The following is a 19,793-nucleotide window of genomic DNA, read 5'->3' as shown; positions in this document are numbered from 1 at the left end:
AACATATAGTTACACTCAAACGCAAGTAATACTTCTAAAACATTTTTCAATATAGGTAGCATTCATACCACATAGACATAGTAAATAAAGAATTCACATTTTCATTTTAAAAGAACTGTGTATTGTGTAATGTGTTATTCGATTTCCTCTCGCAGATGTCTTAAAAATAATTTAGGTCGAAACTGATTGGCAGTTTTTGCGATCAGTCGAAAAAATATAGAGAACACAATTCATGTAAGTATTACTACGTGGTATAAGCATTACGGTGTATTGGTCAAAAAAAATTAAACATCTCTAAGATATAATAATATACCGAGGCTATCTACATTATACGTAAACGGAAAAAGCTCTTTCGAGAAAAATATCGAGTACAAACGGCAAGTAGGTACCGGTACCTATACGTAATTATTTAAGAGTTAAGTTTGAGTTAGTCTTAATATTTTGAAATTTATATCGAGGTATAGAAAATGATAATTTAAGCGACAGTGCAATGTTTTAAATTTCTACGATTCAAAGGTACTCTTTGAATAAATTAAAAAAGAGCCAAGTAAGTTCAATACCGCAATTATTGGAAACTGGCAAGAGGCTTACACTGATAGAAGACGCTGGAAATTGAAGACTGATGATATTATACGAGACGCATAAAAGTACTTATCACCTGCTATAGTTATAATTTATAAACATCAATATGACCAATCTGGGTGTACAAATTCTATAATGAGAATAAAATGAAAAATAAAACCATGACATTTTCATAATTATATTTTTAACATATTTATTTTATTTTGAAACAGTTAAAACGGAAATGTATAAAGCCATTTAGAAATACATCTCACACATATTGAACTTGTAAATCAATTCAATTATAAATGATTTTTCATATCAATTAATTCAAAATTTAAAGAATGTATTTTTGAATATTTCAAGAAGGGCGAAGGTTTCAATTTTGAAATATATTTCGTACTCATAACATTCATAACCCTATTCCTAAGACTTTATTTACTTCCTATAATCACTGTAATACCTACAGCGCCTAATATTAATCAATTATAAAACTGTGTTAACACGGCGCATTAAATAGGCAATTTAGATACATCATTGTCGCGGACATTACATTGTTGCAGTGTCAATATAATATAATTATAATTGAGGGGTGGAAATCCTAAACGTACTATTACCAAAATTGACAAAAACGAGTTAGTTATCAATTCTAATATAAAAAAAAAAACATCTATTGTCAGAATAGACCAAAACGTACTATTTCCTGGTCAAATCAGCTGTTAAAAATGACTACTTAATCCAAAACGAACCTTTTCCATGCAAAAATTTATATTTAGATAATCAAAACGTACTTTTTCAAGTTTTACGTCAAAACGTACTTTTTTCAATGTTAAAAGAATAAGCACCAATTATTAACCATACCAAAACGAACTATTTCCGTAAATTATTCCAAAACGTACTTTTTTTTTATGTTATGTCAAAAAGTACTATGACCCGTGTTGTAGATACAGGGAAATAAAATAGTTAATCCAAATCGTACTAAAATGTAATTTAAAATTTAAAATATTAAGTTATTATCAAAATAATTAAGTTTGAAATTAAATTAAAAATATGATCCTAGATTATTAAACACATTTGAATCGTTTTTAATATAAATAATATATTATTAAGGGGGACGGAGTGGCCGAGTGGATAACGCGTCGGTCGCAACGCGCACCGTCGCCGGTTCGAATCTCGGTCACGGGTGGCACTTCTCTCCGGGCAGTCACGGTGTCTGGAGAGAGAGGCCGCCATCCCCCAACCGGGTATGGCAGAAACCTACGGGTGCCCACTAGAAATTCTGCCAAACAAACACACACGTGTTCCATAACCCTACAGTAACCCAACAGTCCCAAAAACCCTACAGTACCACAACCTACAGCTAATGGCCTCAGTTGCCGAAGCTTAAGATCAATAAAAAAAAAAAAAAAAAAAATATATTATTAAATAGTTTAAAAAAACTTCCTTATCTTCAAAATGACTCGTCTATTTACAAACGGCTTGTTTATATTGATAATGAATATTTTCCCTCGAATATTTACTACGACCACGATGCAATTATTGTTTGTTGCTCGCTTATTAGTCGCACACTAACTAAATACTTGATTCCAATGTCATCTCCATTTTGGTAGTTAATAACTCATATGATATTAAATTACAATAAAATAATATTGGTCCTAAGTTTCTGAATAATAAGTAGATATTTAAATCAATGACTATGGTTTTGGTATACACATTTCAATGGTTTTTACTTTTTCACATCTCCTGCAGGAGATAAATAATAATTAAGAGAAACAATTGTTCATTGAAATAAGATATTACATTCGTTTTTTTTCGCTCATAGATATTTCACTTGTCTTTACCCCGACCGTTTATCGTATACCACTTTCAAATAGGCAATAGCATAACTTATGCCCGGATCCTTACAGGCAAAGTTAAGTAGGCCATTCTTTATCCAAATGCTTCACATCAAGCGGTAAAATAGTACTGAAATTAGGATTACTTTTGATATCGGAGAAAAGATAGAAGAATAGAATAGAGGTTTGAATGTCTAACGCAATTAATATAATGTATGAACAAACAAGCACAGCCCAATTTTTCTAAGTGTGAATTATCTAATAACAATATGCTGTTGTCGTTGAAGTTGCTGTGGAACAAAAATGTAAATGATTGTATTAAATACCAATTTTTACAAATGTGTTTACCGATCCGCACGATCGACTTTACACTTTCCAATAACACTATAATTATATGATAGCAACAATGTTTACTCGTGATCGATGTCCTATCCATCAACGTCGCGAGTGCATCCGTCAAAACTGTGTGTCGGAAGTGTTAAAAAAAAATTAACAATCTATGAACAAAACAGCATATATTTTGAAACACCAGAAATTCGCAGAATCAGATGTATGACGAAACACGAAAGTATGGTCTCTTCATTTTCATTGCACGGAACGTGACAGTATTATGATTGTTGTATCGAGCTTAAACCCTGGGCATTTTATTTTAACTCCCTATATAATATACATATAAGAAAGTTCAAAAGTTGTACATTTTTATCCATAATAATAATTATCTAAAAACCATTAGGGGCTATCTGAAAAACAGTATAATATATTCTCCGATGTATACGATATTATTATATTATAATGAAATATTAAGTATTGAAATTAAACAACAGTACGTCGGTATCTATTATTCAATTAACACTTCTACAATTGTTAATTGGAAAAATTTTATTGATTTTAAAAGAACTTGTAACTGTAAATGTGATTTGGATTAGTTGCACAACTGTAACTTGAATATTGTAATATTTTAACCATTTACAACTAATCACACGTCGAAATCTGTATTAGATTTAACAGCATTGGCAAGTGTTAGTTATTTTTGAGCTAGTTCTCGATTGGTATAATCACAAATATCAGAGGTTTGTTTAACATAAGAGTAAAACTAGCCCAAGACTATGTGTTCCATTGACCACCCAATGTAGTAAAAACAACACCAATTTCGTTTTATATCATATATTCAATTATTCATATGTCACTTAACCCCCTACTATTCATAGTTATTCCAACAATTGCATTTTTGTAAAATCAAATTTCTGTGGTCAAGATCGTATATCAGTTATTACTGTCACTGGTGATTCCTATATCATACCTACGACCTACCTATCAACAACTTATATCCAGATGAAAATTCTAGACAAAATCTTTATTCAAGGTAACTTTAAGAAAATGTCAAACCTGGTCCTAAGAAAATGTACTTTTATTACTAGTTATATTTACTATTTATTATTAATAAATATTTTACACATAGGAGTATGTGTCATGTGTGGCTCTAAATATATTATATATTTTCACTATTACATCATATACTTAATTATGAATGGTAAATGGTAATTAATAAATTAAAACATTAAATTTGTTTTTATAATAGATAAGGGACGTTTTATCAAAATCCATACATTTCCTGCTAGAACAGTAGGCATATAAAGCCGATCGACTGAAGTCCAAATCGAAAAGAAAAAAAAAGAGTACCTATAACGGCTATAACTAAACACGCAAAACTAGGTAGTCAAATGTATACGAGTATTGTGGATTGCACATTGCTGAAATACAATTTGTCACTACATATTATTTAATTTTCACCCAAGAATTTTATTACAAACGCAATTCCTTAGGAACGTCATTAATAACTATAGTTGGACGAAAAAAAGTTGTTTATTTAATTATTGATAGTTTTCGTTTATAAATTACTTATTATTCACACTTAAAAATGTCTTATAGCTAACATTATGGTTTAATGCAAACACTGTAGGAGTTAACGTTTAAGTATTAAGTTTTGCTTTTCAACAGGTTTAATAATTTACGTATCTAATTTATGCTCAATTTTTACTGAAACTGGAAGTGGGGGGAGCAAAATTGTGAAAATAAATAAACAATAGTTACGAAAAGTCGTTTCTACCGTAACAGTCATTGCATACTACGTAACTAGTGAATGATAAATACATTATATATGAGAGTAGTAATGTAATATAAGTGAAATTATATTATTTTCGAAGTGATATCGCTTTTAAATATTAATGTACCTAGGTATAAGTAATTATTTAACAGCAAACATTTTAAAATAGTTACACTAGAAATTTGATGATAAGCCCCGTTAATATGACTTTAGGGAATGCTTAAAAAAAAATTGCTTGAATGTAATATTTAATATTTTTAAACTATTATTATAATAACGAATAAAGAAGATTGTATTCAACTTTCAAGCTTTTTGACACCATAAAAACAATTTAATTGACATTTATAGAGAAAAATAAGTATTGAAAATTTGTATAGAATATGATTAATACAATATTTGGTGAAACTTTAAGTACTTCAGGTTATTCGTATTAGGATAACAATGAAATAAGAATATCTTTCTATAAGATTTAATTTACGACTGAAAAATCTAACGTCAAAAAAATTTGAATTTCAAACGCTCATATCAATTAGTTTGACTTTCCAGTACATTTTCTTTTTTTCAGTTAAATGTAGAAACTTATAACGATAAAATATTAGAGGATTAAATATTTTAAAAAACAAAACCTTACGAAAAATCTGTCAGAAATAAAAAAACGTATATACACCCCAAAACATATTTATATAAAAAAAACCCACACACACACTTATCATTATAAAATCAATACAGATATTCATCGCACTACTCAAATCCAAAACATTAAAATAGTTTTAAAGAAATAAAAAGTAAATAATTCTGTTCTGAAAAACGTTCCTACAAAATATTAGTAGGTATAGATTAATTAATGCTAATTAATCATAAAATCCTTAACAATTTCAGCTACCGATTGAATGTTTATTTTAATTTAGTTTAACATTATTATTTATCTACATAATATAATATACTGTAAACATACTTTTTTTTTAATACAATTTTACTAGGTATTTCATAGAACTTATATTAAATTGTTCTTATAGTACAAAATAAAGGACTTTAGTTATTATTCAATCTTATTCGACGTTTTTATTATTGCTATCAACCCGACCCGTAACAAAAATATAATATTCTATTTCATTTTTATTTAGTTTTAGTTCTTAAGATCAGTTGCCCGCTGATTGCAAGTTGCGCCTTGCAATCGCAGTTTAGCTAATTCAGGATTTTATAAAACTCTAACATTTGTATAATATTATAATACCTATCATGACGTGTGAGAATCATTTTATTTTGTCATACTTTTATCATAATTAATTGCAAATGCGTAAAGAATAAAGTGACAGAGACGGATCTTATTAAGGGGATAGGAGCGATAAGGGATATTTTGAGTGGCATATTAAATACAAAGAACACTTGAAATTTTTTAATTAAGCAATTAGCAATAGGGGTTGAACAATATGGAGGGGCAATCGCCATGACACCCCGTAAAGTAATAACTTTTAACAACGCACATAAGGTATACTGTAATTTGCGTTTCGTGTATGTATGAGTTCAATTTTTGATTAATATAAAAGCGAACAAATTTAACTTTGTTATATAATGTATAAAATACGGAATTTGTTTACCGATCCACACGATCGATGACACTTTATAGACAACTTTAGAGTTTCCAATAACACTATAATAATATGATAGCGATAGTGTTTATTCGTGATCGATGTCATATCCGTCATCGTCGCATGTGCATCCGTCAACGCCAGGCTAAAGGTGTTAAAAAAAATAATAATAACCGATCGACAAATAAAGCAAAATAATAATATGTTTGATGTCTTTTTCAACTTCTTTGTTTTATATGTAGAAAATATTTTATAACAACGCATTTAGTAAAATTAATAAATAATAATATTTCTTAGTGTGAGGGCATGAAAAACTTATGTTAAAATTGACACTGTGAAAATAATAATTTTTCTCTCAACGGGAAAATATACAATAAAAAAAAAATTATAAATAATAAAAACTATAACCTAGTGTTGAAATACTGCGGAATGATTAATAAAACACTTTACGTACTACTTTTTAACAATATAAAATAATTAAGTATCTACATATTTCACTGTTAGGAGATGATTTCTGAATCGGGTGCAGCTTGGACGTGTATATCACTTAACGTTCTAGCTGCTCACTGTGGATTCGCGTCGAACAAGTCTTTGATGGTGGGGCAAAATATCATGTAACTGTCGTTGGACAGTTTGTCGTCGATCGTGCTTTGCAATTGTTTCAAACCGAGCTCAGAGAATACCGCATGCATTGTGCCAGCACTCCACTCCAACACTGGAGCATCTGAAATTCGCATAGAAACATGAGATGTGGTTTCATTATTATCGTTACAAAGCGTATCAATATTATTGTAAAGACCCTGTACACTACGCATTTTTCGTTTTAACTCCCCGTGAATGATACAAGTAAGCAATTAAAAAGTTGTATGCTTTTTTTAAATATAATATCCATCTAAAAACTACTACTTTCTGGAGAACAGTACATTTAAAGTGTAGACATTTTTATTGTTATTTAAATTAAATACAGTCAAACTGACTATTTGAAAACAATACCTATATTATAATTTATAACGTATTATTATCATAATTGCATAATTATCACAAATCTATACAATTACTATTTATACAAGTTTTAATATACAAAGGAGTTTGATTATATTACGATGTAACTGAGTTACATAACTGTACCTTGCAACAACTTCCAGAACTTAATAGTACTTTGTATCTAGAAACCAATTACGACTAATTGAATTAATTGCACAACTTACTAGTAGTAGCAGTGGTGTATACGAAAAAAATATATCACATGATCCGTTAAAACGAAATAATCTGCTAACTTAAAATACGAGTATATTAGCATTACAACTATCTTAGTTTAATGTTTGAGGGGGGGGGGGGTTGAACCCATATGAGAAAAATGTGTATTGTGATATTCGTATATACAACGCACCTTTTACGTAACACTTGTGGGCTGTCGCTGGTAGATAAATAAAGTCCTTGGACATCTTCCTAATGTCTTCGACGTTTGTCAAGTACTCCATTCCCCAGTCCAAGAAATAAACCATACAGTCCTTGTCGTTTTTATCTAAATCGTTGGGGGCTTTCACGCATATAGCCCTATACCACAGCTCGTCAACTAGAAAAAACAAAAACAATTTTTTTTTTTATTTCAATACAATCGCAGCGGTGAAACAATGCAATGAAGGTGGTTAGTTTGGGGTGTCGTGGTCGGTCCTTTATCGTTTACTACTCACAGTACTTGGCCAGACAGAGTTCATTTTCAGCGGGTGTGTACAGAGGATCGGCAACGGTTAAGCAGTGTTCTTGGATTTTTGCTTCCAAATCTGCCAGCGTATCGTCGATCAGATGGTCCCTCATCATCAAACAGTCACCGTTTACACACAAGAACGTCAACGTTTTTGCAGCACCTTTTAGCCATCTCGCGTACTGTACGTCTTTGATCGTTAACATGCTGGAAAACCGCTTACTGTGATCGGCGGCACCAGACGTTTGCTGTTCTTGACACAGGGTTGTACTCTGAAAACGGTAAGTGTGTAACACAATAAAGTATGAGATTTCGGTTTGAAAAATATAAATCAAAACACCAGTGTACTTTGTGGTACAGTGGGGTCACTGCTTACCAATAGATTTTGTTCGTTGCGGCTGTTGTTGAATTGAAACTGTCCTGAGTCTTCAGGTATGGGGGTCGAAGAAAACGACGGTAGCCCAACATTTTCCTGAAACGACGAATCAAGAGTCGTATAAACGGTGATTTAGAAACGATCGAAAACATAATATTGTTATTAATAAGCTGTTATTTACTAAGACATGAGCACTACGAACCAGATCGTCATAAGATTGATCTACTGTAGATCCCTGCAATACTTCCACCACTGTGACATTGTCCAACTGCAAAAATATAATTTGTTTCGACTTGGTTAAAAAGAGCCAATAACTCACTTTTTTGGAAAATCAGGTGAAATTCGTTTTATTAATTTAATTATAAAAATTGCCGTGACTGGAGCTATAACTATGTTTTGTACATCTAGTTTTTTAAGGGGGGGAGTTGTAACGAGGTGGGTGGTCAAAAAAAATAAAAGCCACACCTGGGACAGAAGGATGCGCACGCCCATTGTAATTATAGTGACAAACAATATTGACCGTTCGTTGAATTAACACACCGGGATAAAAACTGAACGCTTTTGTCATGGAGTAGGAATATAATTAGTTCATTGTTTCATACTCGATTAGTTATTAAGTTATAGTTTTAAGAGAATATAGTACATAGAAGAATGTAGTTACTATTTAGAATTTAGCAAATATTGGTTTTCCATTAACCAAAAAAAAATAACTAAATATTCTTTGCAACAATTTCACAAATACAAAACAGTGGATTGTATGATTTTTCTAAAATAAATGTATTTAAAATTAACATGATTGAATTGCAATTAATAAAAAATCTTACGTGTTTTTTAGCAATGATTCTGAACGTCGTAACTGATAATTTTTCTTGCGGTTCTGGTTGTATCTCGATATTCACCAACTGAAACACAAATAACATTTTTTAGTACATCGGACGTCTTACTTCAAATTTAACTTACATACCGATTTTATTAGATAACAATATACACAATATAATATAGTAACACCACTAAACAATCAGTGGTTCGCAGACCGCAATTAGTGTGCATGTATATATTAATATAATAAACATGGATAACCAGAGACCGATATATATACATATTAACAAAACAAGTTATTTCACCTAATTAATCACATAAGCATTACATTTGAGCAATAATTGTGGAAAATCTATTTAAGATAATCGGTAGGAATGCATTTTCAAAATCGACATTATAACCAAATAAGCTTATCTTTTTTCGTTTAAATGAAGTGGATTTTAACTATATAGATTAGGTTAAATCAATAGCGATATAATGTATTACCAAAAAACATAGTCTGATGTACGTTGAACATTCCTGAGTTTTTTTTAAATCAATAAGACATATTTTAAAAATCTGGGCAGTCCAATGCTGTAATAAGAAAATGTAGTATTGATCAAGAACCACCGCGGAAATGAGCAGGGTGTGTGAAATGATGTTTGCTAATAATGTAGTTTGTTGTTAGAAGGTAAAATAAAATCACAAAATATGAAATATCGTTTACAAAATACTACTCAATACTTAAACATTACAAAAATGATATGTTTAAAACTATGTAATTATAGTGAAAAACTGAAAGAAATATTGTTTTAAAAATGTAATAATTTTAATTATTATTAAACTTTAAGCAGTAGGTACAATTCGTACAAGCTTATTTTCAAACTGATATGACACTAATGGTCGAATTAACCAATATTCATCTTATTTTGTTTAATAATCCGACGATTAACAGAAATTTGTATAATTGATGTGCCCAACTTTTCTCGTTTATTCAAGGCATACGATTTACAATAAAAATAACTATGATTAGTGCAATAAATATAATAACCGTAGAAGTAACCGTGAAGTAACTGTTCACATTATTAAGTATAGGAAGTTAAGGTCTTCGTTAACAATATTTAATAATTAATAAATAAAACCAACTTTAATATGCGCATAATAGCATATATAAAAAATATAGGTGGGTATAGGTATTTAAAAATAGTTGACTGTAATAAACTAATAATTAACAACTAATAGTTAAGAGAAAGCTATACTCGCATGCGTTGTCTCCTTCTTGCAAACGTATAACAAAGTAAATTGAATGTGCTGAATAATTATAATAGCGAGTTATGAGCATTTTAAAATAGTAAGTTGTTTGTACTTTTTAAAATTCTCATAATTCTCTCTTTAAAATTTAAATATAAAAAAACCTACGTAATCGACTAGATAATATTTTTACTTCTGAATTCGATAATAGGTCAATTCACCCTAAAGTTAAATATAACAGAGTTAATGAATTATTTAGAACGAACAATTTGATATGTTATGTATTTGTAAGACGAAGACGTATTTGTAATACATAATATCAAGATCGGTTGGATTCATAAAGACTGAATTTATATTTTTAATTTAATCAGAGGTAAGATGAAAAACATTATAGTTGTAAAATAAATATAAAATGTTGTACACGATCGTTGAATAAAAAGAGTAGAAATTTGAATAAATATGTAAATTACAAAAACTTAGATGGGAAATTTTAATTAATAATAAATAAAAAAAATTAGATATGCTCTGCAGACAGTAATCTTTCGTTTACTATTTCTATATAACAATGTCTATAAATGGTTAGTATAAAATGTAAATTGTTTATACTTGCATATTCTATACATAGTGGACACTGTATAGTGTATACTATATACTATGTATACCTGGGCTCATTGGTAGTAAAATACTAAAATATGAATTTATAAATAAATTTTAAACTGTGCAACGTGGAAACACATTATGATAATTATTCGCATTCACTGGTTGGTGTATTCGAATATATAGGTAATATCATATTAATATACAAACCTTATTTACTCCGTATTATATTGTAGCACCTCAGATCATACATTATACATACGAAGAACATACGTTAATACGTTGGAGATTAAATTATTTTGCGAAAATCCAATAAATTACCATTGAGTTAGATACATAATAATATTATATTATACAGTAGAAAAAACACCAGGAATTCGAAGTTCATATTAGTTTTTACAATGCACCAATAAATACTTCACACCACACACTTAGGAAAATATTGAGTTTACGTTCAATTATTTTTTTTTTTGTGGTCCAAATACGCATTATAGTTTGTATAGGTAGGTAATAAAATATATGTCGTTCGATTGAATCGCTAAGACTTATACATCGCTGTTGAATCGATAGGGCGCACACACAATACACAGAACACGCCGTATGGGTTATAAAAACGGAAAAGTTTGCGGTAAAAAATATAAAACACACGCGTGCTAGGGCACAAAATCCGGACGGGAGATTTATTCCGCACGCCGTCAGAACGGGTTAGTACTAAATCAACCGTGGTGACTGGTGGGTACTATCGTCGTGGTCCGCAGTTTCCTGAAAATTCGGAGGTGTATTTTTGAAACAAGATATGATTTGTCGGCCGCCGTTTCACACGTACTTATCGTCGCATGAACCACAAAACGACAATAATAATACGCTCAATCTGCAGCACACCCCAATAAATAGATTAGATAGTTAGATAATATACCTAAAACCCTACCCTGACGGCGACTTTTAATATCCCTCCGGAAAAAATGTTAGTCGTTATTATTAGTACTTAATAGTGCTCAAATCAGAAGTGAAATTATTAATTTAATCTAAAGTATAATATATTAATATGTGTTAATGTTCAACTCATAACGATTTTTTAGTTCAAATTAGTATGATAAATCAACTATTTGAAGAACATTTCGCAATAATTGGCACAAATAGTAACAACATACTACAGGGAACAATTTTTTAACAAGAACTTCACGAAACAATTTTTGGTAATTTTTCGTTTTCAAATTAAAAACTACCCATATTATGTACTTAGCTAAGTTTACCGGAATGCATATTACGGCATGATTATTATTTTATTTTCAAATACATCACGAAGGGTGGTGAGGACGTTTCGACACACATAATATTAATATTATTAATTACGATCACTCATACACTACTATACACTTAGTCACTTTATAGCGTACAATAATAATTAATATTAATATGATGCGTAACCTAACCCGCTTTTGGTTCGAACTTTTAGTCGACGGCAATCGTTACTCAGATGAACAAAACGTTCATAAGCCCCACCCCCTTGTGAACGAAGCCCCCTTAACTCAACAAAACCAAAAAATCCGGGAAACCGTCGGCCTTTACACGACACGGAGTCATACGATTGAACAACGTGGAAAAACCGTGAAGTCTCGAGTATATTTTATAAATAATATAAAAAACGATATCGATTATATTTTATACGTGTGTATAAGACAACGGTTTAAAACTTGTTTTATAGTATAAGATATTATTTTCGTCTTGTCATATGTAGGCGAATCTACAGTTTTAAAAGGACGTCGCACCCACAATCCACATGTGTTGTCTCCGTCTTACACACGTATGACATATCAAATTTTTGTTTACCAGTTTCAATAGTATGCTGTTAGTAATTGGTATTGATATTAAAGTAAATTTACCTACTGTGAAATTTTAAGATTAGATTACTAGACTACTACTATCTAGAGCTCCAGGTTGATTTTTATTATTTTTAAGTAAGTTATGACTGTTATGAGTTATAGCACTTTTGAAACTGTACATTTTAAAATGATCATAACTTACTTAAATTAAATACATTTTACTATAGGGAAATTCGCTTTAATATCAAAATTAACAGCACACTATTGAAACTAGTGAACGAAAGCGTACTGTTGTACGTGTGTAAGATAGTGACAATGCATGCCAGTGCGATGTCCTCTCAAAGCAATATTTTTTAAAACTGTATCACTGTCCCGGGGGAAATTGTTACAAATTACTTTCATAGGCAAAGCGCCCACCACCACCCCACAATCATTTCAGCGGAAACGAGAGCGATGAAGTAAAAAACTGATCAAAACTGACTATATGGTCTTTGCTGGTCGGAGTCAGTTATGCACTCGTGCATAATAATTTTTATTTTGAACGGTGAAGACTAATGACAAATAATTATCACTGAAACGGCCCGTCTTAATCTCCGCACTATCTTCCTGCATATATACTAACTCTAACGAGCATTTATGCTATGAAGTGTCTATTTTGGGTTTGGACGTCTTGTTAATATTTACTTAAAACTATTTATTTACACAAAACCTATAGGTGTATATTTTAATGATTTTAACAGTACCCAATACAACAAAAACGTATGTAATTTAATATTCGTATTAAATTATGTTAATTTTACTTATTATGTATTTTATATCTATACAATATGAAACAAACACTACGATTTCTATGTGAAACACATCAATTTGATTTGTGTTTGCCACAAGGAACCCCCAATCTATATTTTACACCTCACGGTGTAGAGAAGATACGTGGACACTGCTCCCGTATCTTGCAATGGTACGATAAAAATAATATAGAACCACGGCAGTTAGGTAGTTCAGAATTTATCACTAAAGTACGCCACCATTCGCACGAAGGCTGACTTTTATACGAGTCGTAATGAATATTTACATTTAAATTGTATTTAAGTGTATTAATTGTTATTCAAATGTCAATAATCTACATCCCAACATAACATATTTTATGTTATATTGTAAAGATTATTAAAATAAAAATAATAATATCTTAGAATCATGTACTAATTATTATATGAAATCGTAATAATATTACATGGTATGTAGCCTGCATATCGTACAAATTTATTTATTTAAATAAAATGTATTTGTTATTTTGTTCATTTATTATTTGATATATATATGTACAAAAATGGAACTAGTAATATTTACATACAATAGGTATAAGGTACGAGTCTTAATTGTTAATAAACGCTCAAATAAACTATTACCTTATGACTCAAGTACACAAATAAAAAATCATAATTGCAAATACATTAACTAAAAATATTATTACATTTTATTTACAATCTAGAATGTATTTTGTATGTGATGTAAAGAAAGCCACTAGAAAAAAAAATTAAAAACAAAAATATTTAGCGAAGCAGTGTAAACTGATATACCTAACCGTGTAGCATAATATTGTTGTTAAAATATAATACAATAAAACTTCCTTAATTGAAACTATTTTAAATCCTACTTATGTTTAAAATGAATTTATACTTTATTATACACTTCGAAACGTCAGATCCCAGTGGGACACATACCAAGTACCATTATTTTTGTATACAAAATATATTATGTACATGCGTGCTCGCGTGTGTACAACGTATTAACGTTCAAAAACGAAATGGATCGATTTTATTATAATATACAGGATATTGTCAACAAGAGTTAATTATTATATGTATACCTACGGCCTTTAGCTGTACATGAGGCATATAATTGAATAAATACATTTTTTTTTTATTTGTATATAAATGAAATAACTAATGCGTTGTTTGTAAAATGAAATGAATAAAAAGTATTATTACTGATATCTATTCTAAGAAAAGGTCAATTTGAAGAATTTTTAAATGTCTTAAATATAAACCAAGTAGGTACCTAATATACACAAAATTACATTTTCAAAAAATGGCCTTGGGAATAGATAACGAAGACGCTACAATCGAGTTAGTTAATACCCGGACATTGGTGTAAAAGTTGACTTGAACATTAGTCATTGTTTTTTGTTGATTAAATTGGCCAATGAAGTCTGTACACACTACACGCCTATGATAATGTTTTATATGACACTAGCTCATGATGCACCACATCGGCATGGGTATTAAGCTACAAATATCCCTGTTATTGGGATCACACCTTTAGGTATACGAGTTGCTAGCTTATAAGAGTCAAACTTATTTAAGCAAAATATATACTAAATTAATAAGAATAAAACAGTCTTGTACTGAGACAGGGTAAGAAAAATGCACGTAATTATACACTTTAGTACCATGACAAGGCAGTCAGAGATAATTCGCCGAATATTAAGAGTTGGAAATTAATTTGAATTGTCCACATTTCTACGTTATATGTGTTTTAACTATATCAATTTGAACAAAAACATTTTATTAGATACACATCATAAGAATAATAAACAAATACGTCATGCGTTTACTCACAAGTGATTTTCCTTTGTATTTTGACGGCATGCGGAAAATTTCTTTGACGTTGCGAACGACACTGAAATTTCCAACGTCCACAAGACCAACTTTTGCGGTGACTTGATCGATTACCTCCAACACTTCTCCGCGATACCTGGAAAATCGAATATTTGTAACAAATGTTAAACGTGTTCTCAGCCATGCTATTTTACCAACTAGGACTAAAGTACACGATACACGGCATATTAACACTGACAGATTTAACAGATTCGAACGTTTTACTGTCTTCGAAAATTTGATTCTCCAATTTTATGAATTCAAGCCGACTGTCGTACGTGTAAACAGAGTACCTCGAAGAAGATATTTTTTCGGCGACCCAAACCTAGTGATTATTTATCAAATTGAGTTAAATAATGATTTAATATATAAAATGTAATTATAGTAATAAGAATAATTGTAATGTGTAAAAGGTAAAAAAGATAGAAATAACAAACCTGAGTGACAACATCCAACGGCGGTTTGCAGTACTTTATCACACATTTTTCAGAATCAGTGTCTAAAAATAAAAAAAACAGCATATATTAATAATATAAATTATACTGACATTTAGGATAAACCTACCACCGTTGGCGTATACGCCGCTTTGAATATGTTGTCCAATATTTCCTTTGCCTAAAAGAGTCTTTATTTCTTTATTGATATTGCACTGGGTATTGACTGATATCAATACAACTTTGTTTTGTTCGGTGATAGAGTCCTAAAAAAAAAATCTCCTAATTAAAAATTGCACTTAAATTTATACAACCGAAAGGACAATAACTGATGAGTAATACACCTACAATTATAAATGTATCTGTTTGACTGATATTCTCTATGTAGTGCAATATTGTGGGATTAGCAGGTTCTGCGTCTAGTCCACGTAAACCGACCATAAACGTAGATGGACAATTTTGTAGCTACAAAATTACATGTGTTTGGAATAAAATAATTAATACATAAAGCTTTAATTTCTGTATACATTTTATACGAGAGTAATTATGTCTAATTTTACCTGCGATTCGGACGGCTGTACCATACTACCTTTGTGTACAGTATCACAGAATCCAAAATCAATAAAACAGACATTAAAATTGTCATTGTCTACTCTAGAAATAACTTCGGCCCTGTAGAATTTAGTTCCTCCTTGTTCTCTTGCAGCAATGATTTCACCAACTTTAGGATCGTTTTTAATAGGACTTTCTATGAATTACGATACATATAAATTACGATAATCAAGCAAAGGCGAAAATAAAAACTATGTAAAAAAGGAAAATTTAAATTGGGGATATTTATTAATAAAGAAATATTTGTTTTTGCTTTAATTGATACACAAAAATACCAAATGAACAGTGGATTTTCATATCTTGGTTAAAAATGCATTATATTATTATATTGTAAAAGCTAACAATTAACTGTCCGCTCTTAGCGGATACGTTACTTAATGATGTTCACATATAATGAACACAAAATAAATTGTTCATCGAAAATTATTACGTTAATTAGGATTAAAAAGAGTATGGATGACGCTATGATTGAATTGATATATAGTTTGATACCTAGTGGATATAGTTTCAGAATAAATAGAAGACTAAAATAGATAGTATATTAATCTCGTTTCCGAGAATATAATTTTTTACAAGAAATTATGATAGAAATTATGATAGAAATAATCTTTAAAAATGAATTTTTTAACACACTTTAAATTTATTTAACTTTTTATTGTTAATTTAATTTTCGAAATTCTGTCGAGAACATACTCATTCAATTTTAGTGTTTTAACATCAGAATGATTTTTAGTTGGTTCGCACTAAGAGTTTCTAACGTATATAATATGACGTATTTAATTGCTTAGCATGTTATACCAATTATTATAGACAGAGATAATCAAATTAAATTCTAAGTGAGTAAGTGTCCTCTTAAGGAACGAAAGTAAAATAAATATTTATAAAAACTAGTGTAGAGGTAGGAACACTAAATATTTACCTAACGCGCAGGAAGATGAAAAATTCTCCAAGAATGATTTAAATTTGTCCGTGCCATTGTTAATACGTCTGACGTAAATAGCGTGTAGATCCACAAACATTGAAATATAAACAATATCTCCTTTGCTCAACATCTGCACTGTTTCTGGCGAATCTAAATAATAAATAATTTTATATTACATAACTGAACAGTAAAATGTATATAATCAATTCAGTGCATATAACAGTGGTCGCTTTATTTTACATATTTCTTTAACAATTATTAAATGATATGGGTTTATCATTTATGTTTGATAGTTAATGGGTTTAATGAACATTTTTATGTGGTTTAACCTCTTTCTTTTTGGGCCAAAAGGTTTATCAGATGATTGTTAACATTTTGTTGAGTTTTAATAGTAGTCAAAGTCACAGCATTTAATCCATTTGGACTTTTCTCGTCAAATTCCTAAAATATATAATATAGAACAATATATTTTAATAACAAATAAACCAACATATTCATATTATAGAAAATGCATACAATAATTAATGGCAAGTTTTCGCAGAGCATATTGACATAAGACATTGCTTGGGCGTTGAGAATTCCGGAATCGATACCTTTGAGACGTATCGAATAAATAGTACGAGGAACCTAAAATAAAACGAGATATATTAATAATAATCACAATGAATTAGTAAGCAATAAACATGTATAGTTATGTCATACTATTAGAAGGATGGCAAAAACAAAATAAATGATTTTACACCTCTATAAAAACAAAACCAAAATTAACATAATAATATGTCAAACGTTATACGTCATTATTATCAACTATTTTAAAAGATAAAAATATTTTTTTTACGCATATATTCACGCCACACAGTAACAATATGATTATTCAAATCACCTGGACATTCGGCCTATAATTTCCAAAAAGTCAATGCATTACTACCATCAAACTTTTTTTAAAAATATTTTTAGAGTGAATCATATTTTAATTGTATTATAATAATACGAGTGTATAGTTATTCCTAATATCCTATGCATATAGGTTAGAAAAAAATATAAAAATCAATTATAATCACAACTCACGAACATAATAATATAATACCTACCCCCTAACGAATTATAACTTTGTTCTGATCTAGTATTTTTTTTAATTTTTTATAATATATTGAAGTGTACGTTAACAATGTTAACTTAACATGTATAAAATAAAACATTGTTTTTAATACTAAAAATAAAAATTTTCAAAAACTTGATAGTAATAACATATAGGTAAGTTTTATTTTTTATGACTTTTTGAAGTAATTCATTAATTTAGTCATAATTTTTTTTTTAACCTCAATTTATTAAAAAATGTTTTTAATTTAATTTTTTTTATTCAATTTTTTTATTTGACAGAAATATTGAGATCTGAAAAAATTGCAAAAAAATGAACTACATGATTTAAGTAAATGTTTTTATAGTTAACGTTTTCCTAAAAACAAGACTTACAAATAGGCTATATTGAATTTTCCAAAACATTTACATCAAATTATAATTTTTTTATTTCTAGTATGAAAAAATAAACTGTTGTATTAAACATACAGCGAGAGTGTCATTAAATTGTACTATATAAAACGAAAAATTAAAAATATTGATTAAAACAATAGTTATTTTATTTGACAAATCTTACTGTTACTCTCTATACTCTATACTATTGAGTCTATAGTATACAATGGAAGTACTTCTACTCGAAAAGTTGGGTTGTTACGAAATGTTTAAGCAAGAGAATAATACGGCTGTTATACTGTATAAGTAAATTATTCACAATCATTAAAAAACTACACGCAATTCTTTTATTTAACGGGCACCTCAACCCCTTTAAGAAAATTATAAAGCATATTTTTTCCATTCGTCAACATAAAAAACTACGGTACATTCTGTATTTTATTTTCTATACGCCGTTAACGATTTAAATGAAAATAAACCGATAGGTTTATTGTTCATATATTTTGTCTTCGAACACAAGTTGCGTGAAGGATCGGAGCTAGCAAATCCAGATTTTCCATTTAAAATGTTGCTCCGTGGTGACATGCGCTGTTTTTTTCCATATATATTTATTTTAACAATTCAGACCCTCGGTTTTAAAAGCATTTTTTTTTTAATTTGAGTACATTTTTCATCTCGTGCCATGGTTTCCGAAGACATCGTGGTCGAAAAACTACACACCAGTACACCACACCGCCCAGTATAACTGTGGCCTAAAAAGGACCGTAATGTTATAAACAATCACAACCGTGCCAGTTATATGTATATTATATGAACATATTTCAAAAATCTATTTATCTTATTTGTATCACTTAGTATTGTTCTATAAGTGAAACAGATGGCATAATGTAGAATTTTGAGAAAAAAAGAATATTTTTAACAAAATAAAATTCTGTTTGTCTAATGACGAGAAAATTGTTGGTGACGTAACCGGTGATAAATAGTGTACATGTTTTCTTCGTGTACAAGTATCATATACGTAATACTATCAACCCTTTAGGCACAAAATAATATAAA

General features: G+C 29.6%; 1 protein-coding gene across 8 annotated transcripts in view; it reads right to left on the bottom strand.

Moving 5' to 3' along the window:
- Positions 1–6,301: 6,301 nt before the first annotated feature.
- Positions 6,302–19,793, bottom strand: part of LOC111027893 — a 34,308-nt gene continuing 20,816 nt past the window's right edge. For 7 of the 8 annotated variants that reach the window (XM_022306380.1, XM_022306376.1, XM_022306378.1 and 4 more), the window contains 15 exons: positions 17,784–17,894; positions 17,597–17,708; positions 17,265–17,417; positions 16,294–16,481; positions 16,082–16,198; positions 15,864–15,999; positions 15,737–15,798; positions 15,455–15,624; positions 15,261–15,396; positions 8,995–9,072; positions 8,352–8,438; positions 8,171–8,266; positions 7,784–8,066; positions 7,480–7,665; positions 6,302–6,813 (listed from right to left, as the gene is read on the bottom strand). In XM_022306380.1, the coding sequence (XP_022162072.1) occupies positions 6,653–6,813; positions 7,480–7,665; positions 7,784–8,066; positions 8,171–8,266; positions 8,352–8,438; positions 8,995–9,072; positions 15,261–15,396; positions 15,455–15,624; positions 15,737–15,798; positions 15,864–15,999; positions 16,082–16,198; positions 16,294–16,481; positions 17,265–17,417; positions 17,597–17,708; positions 17,784–17,894 (2,076 nt within the window). In that variant the 3' untranslated portion in view covers positions 6,302–6,652. The remainder of the gene's footprint in view (positions 6,814–7,479; positions 7,666–7,783; positions 8,067–8,170; positions 8,267–8,351; positions 8,439–8,994; positions 9,073–15,260; positions 15,397–15,454; positions 15,625–15,736; positions 15,799–15,863; positions 16,000–16,081; positions 16,199–16,293; positions 16,482–17,264; positions 17,418–17,596; positions 17,709–17,783; positions 17,895–19,793) is intronic. The other variant, XM_022306381.1, reaches the window with a different exon arrangement.

The sequence above is a fragment of the Myzus persicae genome, unplaced genomic scaffold, assembly GCF_001856785.1.
Source record: "Myzus persicae strain clone G006 unplaced genomic scaffold, MPER_G0061.0, whole genome shotgun sequence".
NCBI lineage: Eukaryota > Metazoa > Arthropoda > Insecta > Hemiptera > Aphididae > Myzus > Myzus persicae.
The sequence above is the reverse complement of the archived record's forward strand: the minus strand, read 5'-3'. Positions and strand labels throughout refer to the sequence as shown.